The sequence below is a fragment of the Bison bison genome, unplaced genomic scaffold, assembly GCF_000754665.1.
Source record: "Bison bison bison isolate TAMUID 2011002044 unplaced genomic scaffold, Bison_UMD1.0 scf7180017864043, whole genome shotgun sequence".
NCBI classification, from domain to species: Eukaryota; Metazoa; Chordata; class Mammalia; order Artiodactyla; family Bovidae; genus Bison; species Bison bison.
Window position 1 is genome coordinate 7,633,867 of NW_011494615.1, and position 3,929 is coordinate 7,637,795.

The following is a 3,929-nucleotide window of genomic DNA, read 5'->3' on the forward strand; positions in this document are numbered from 1 at the left end:
AGTCCATTCTGAAGGAGATCAGCCCTGGGATTTCTTTGGAAGGAATGATGCGAAAGCTGAAACTCCAGTACTTTGGCCACCTCATGCAAAGAGTTGACTCATTGGAAAAGACTCTGATGCTGGGAGGGATTGGGGGCAGGAGGAGAAGGGGACGACAGAGGATGAGATGGCTGGATGGCATCACTGACTCAATGGACGGGAGTCTCAGTGAACTCCGGGAGTTGGTGATGGACAGGGAGGCCTGGCGTGCTGCGATTCATGGGGTCGTAAAGAGTCGGACACGACTGAGCGACTGATCTGATCTGATCTGAACCTGAGAGGGAAGAGGGGGGTTTTCAGATGATACTCTGCCATGAGTTGACAGTAGCGAAACTGAGTCATGGGTAAGTGGGCTTTCTTCACACTCTTCTATATTTTGTATATGTTTGAAATATTCCACAATAAAAACGTTTTGTTAAGAAAAATAAAGGTACTCTGTAGAAAAAGAGTTTCACAAGCAAAAATTTACTAAAACAACAACAACAAACAACCATCCTGGACTCAATAACTGTAAAAGAGCTGCCCGCCTCAGGGTTTCTGAGAGTCATTAATCATCACGGGGCACAGAGACTCCAAGAAGCAGACAACCCTCAGACCAATTCCAGGCTTATCTGACCTGGGGCCCCTTCCAGCAAGGGGCAGTTTGAGGGTCTGTGTTCCCAAACCACTTAGAGACATCTCTTGGCCATTTCCTATCCTCTGGAGCATTGCTGCCCACTAATGGTTAAAGAAAACCCCTAGGGCTATTTATGTGTTTTCAATTTTCTTTTTCTTGTTTTGGCCAAGCCTGAAGGAATGCAGGATCTTAGTTCCTTGATCAGGATCAGAATTGAACCGGTGCCCCCTGCTCCCTGGGAAGCTCAGCGTCTTAACCATTGGACCACCAGGGAAGTCCTCAATTTTCTTTCTTTACTCTTTCTTGTGCTTTCCAAACTTCTTAAAATAAGCATGCATTATTTTATCATCAGAAAATGTTTTATTTTTCCCCAAAAGTTACCTTGTGTATATGTGTTAGTCACTCAGTCGTGCCTGACATCTTTGTGACGCCATGGACTGTAGACCGCCAGGCTTCTTTGCCCATGGAATTCTCCAGGCAAGAGTACTGGAGTGGGTTACCATTTCATTCTCCAGGGGATCTGTCTGACCCGGGGATCGAATCTGGGTCTCCTGCATTGCAGGCAGATCCTTTACTGTCTGAGCCACCAAAGTTGCCTTAGTGATCACTAATTATACTCTTCATTCTTGGAGAAGGAAATGGCTACCCACTCCAGTATTCTTGCCTGGGAATTTCCACAGACAGAGGAGTCTGGCGGACTACAGTGTATGGAGTCGCAGAGTCAGACATGACTTAGTGATCGAGCATGCAGACTCTGCATGCTGAAAAACTGCCATAATCAAAGTTATCTCCCTAAGCCGAGGTGTGAGATGCTTTGGGGCTCAATTTTATTTTGCTACAAGCCTGTGGGAATCTGCAGTCAAGTAGGACTGATGAAACAAACCTTCTCCACAGGCCTGTGTCTGAACACCGTACTCACTGTTCCTCTAGAAGCTCCAGCCAAGTCAGAGGCTAATCCATGTCTGTATCAGCCACCCCAGTTAACCCACTCTCATTTACACTCAAAAGTTTCTCAGAAGCCACCCGAGTTTCCTAGAAAGCATGTAGAACTCGCAGGGGCAGCTGTGTCCTTTATGTCAAGGATAAAACCCACTACCAACCTGCGATGGAAAGATAGAAATCCTTGAAGTCCCTGATCTCCCGGGAGCCCTCGCAGGCAGCGAGACACTCATAGAAGGCCTTGAAGAAGTCAGGAAGGGCCAGCTCCATGTCGGTGATGCACGTCCTCCAGTTCTCGCCATTGTAGGCCCGCACGGCTCGGATGAACAGGCTCTGGAATCAGCGAAAAGTCTACATGTAAAAAACGCTGGAGAGGATGTGGAGAAAAGGGAGGGATGTCGACTGGGGCAGCCACTATGGAGAACATACGATGTATGGAGGTTCCTTAAAAAACTAAAAATAGAGCTACCATATGATCCTGCCATCCCACTCCTGGATATATGTTCAGAAAAAATGAAGACTCTAATTCCAAAAGATACATACACCCCTATGTTCATAGCAGCACTATTTACAATAATCAAGACGTGGAAGCACCTAAATGTCCATCAGCAGATGAATGGATGAAGATGTGGTACATATATACATATATAAAAAAGAAGGAAATAATGCCACGTCGATGGACCTAGAGATTCTCATGCTGAATGAAGTCAGAGAAAGACAAATATCCTATGATACATGGAATCTAAAAAAATGATACAAACGAGCTTATATACAAAACAGAAATAGAATCACAGACAGAGAAACAAACTTATGGTTACCAAGGGGGAAAGGGATCAGGAGGGATATATAGGGAATTTGGGGTTAACAGTTACATATTACTATATATTGGGTTGGGCAAAAAGTTCATTTGGGTTTTTCCATAAGATCTTATAAAATATAAAGTGGATAAACAAGGATCTACTGTATAGCACAGGGAACCTCACTCAATATTTTGTAATAAAGTATAACAGAAAAGAATCTGAATATATATATACATGTATAATTTATATATATACGTACACGTATGTATAACTGAATCAGTCTTCTGTACACCTGACACAGTGTAAATCAATCGAAAACGAAACAAAAAGACAGGCTCTGGAAGCCGAGAGAAGTCAAGGAACGTCCAGACATGAAGAGACAGACTTGTCCTCCCAAAAGGAATCAGATTATCATGAAGCTTGACTCTCATTAACTCTGGACAAACTACGCTCACTCTTTTTTTTTATTTTTTTAATTAAAAAAAATTGTTTTACGATGTTGTGCCGGTTTCTGCCATACCACACGGCAAATCAGCCCTAATTGTGCATACACCCTCTCCCTCTCTAGCCTCCCTCCCTCCCCCACTCCACCCACCCAGGTCATCAGGGAGCACCAGACTGGGTTCCCTGTGCTGCACAGTAACTTCTCCCCGGCTGGGAAGGCAATCAGTGACTTACCTACATCTAGATTTTTCTACCCTGTTCACAGCGGTACAGTTATTTTATTTAACTCAAAAACTAGCAGATGCTTGATAATAAAATCAAGTTTGAATCAAGGCAAAAAGGAAAATACCAGGGACAGAAACCAGAGCAGTGGCTGCCAGGGGTCAGGGGCAAAGACATGACTGCAAAGGGGTATGAGGGAAACTTAAAACAATTTTTTTTTTTAACACAGGAACTTTTTAGGGGAGAAGAAAATGTCTGTATGATTGTGGTGGTAGTTGTATGACTGCACACATTTGCCAAAACTCATCGAATTATACACTTAAAATTAGAAGATTCGTTTTAAATAAATTATACCTCCATAAAACTGATTTTAAAAATCAATTCAAGGAAAAGATAAGCTAAAGCAAGGGTCAGATGGCCCTTGCCCTAACAGCAAAGTATAAACTAGGAGTTTCACATGTCTGCACGAGTTCCTGGGTAGGGCAGCCACATGCCAGCCAGAGGAAACATCAAGGAATTCTTGCTACCTGTTGCCTCCACCAGGTACCAGGAATAACTAGGGCTGAGGAAGCAGCTTCATCTTCACCAGAAATAAGTAGAGATTTTGGACACAGGCAGAAACCTGCTAACTTGGAGGGGCCAGGACAGGTCTTGAAATACACATGTGGTTCTCCTTTGGGAGTTTTGTTTTCAGCTGCTCTGGACAGAGGGTATTTGAGGGTCACCCCTGGGACCTAGAATTTTCACCCAACTTAAAGCCTAAGGTTAGGAAGATGGATCTCCTTATATCTCCTGGGCAGGCAGCATCCCCTGGAAGCAAGACAGGCAAAGAACTGAAGCTTTGCCTGGAGATGGATGGGGGGTGGGGG

General features: G+C 44.1%; 1 protein-coding gene across 1 annotated transcript in view; it reads right to left on the reverse strand.

Moving 5' to 3' along the window:
- Positions 1-3,929, reverse strand: part of CRTAP (cartilage associated protein) — a 34,012-nt gene that overhangs the window by 23,510 nt on the left and 6,573 nt on the right. The window contains exon 4 of the mRNA XM_010835582.1: positions 1,756-1,927. Coding sequence (XP_010833884.1) covers positions 1,756-1,927 — 172 coding nt within the window. The remainder of the gene's footprint in view (positions 1-1,755; positions 1,928-3,929) is intronic.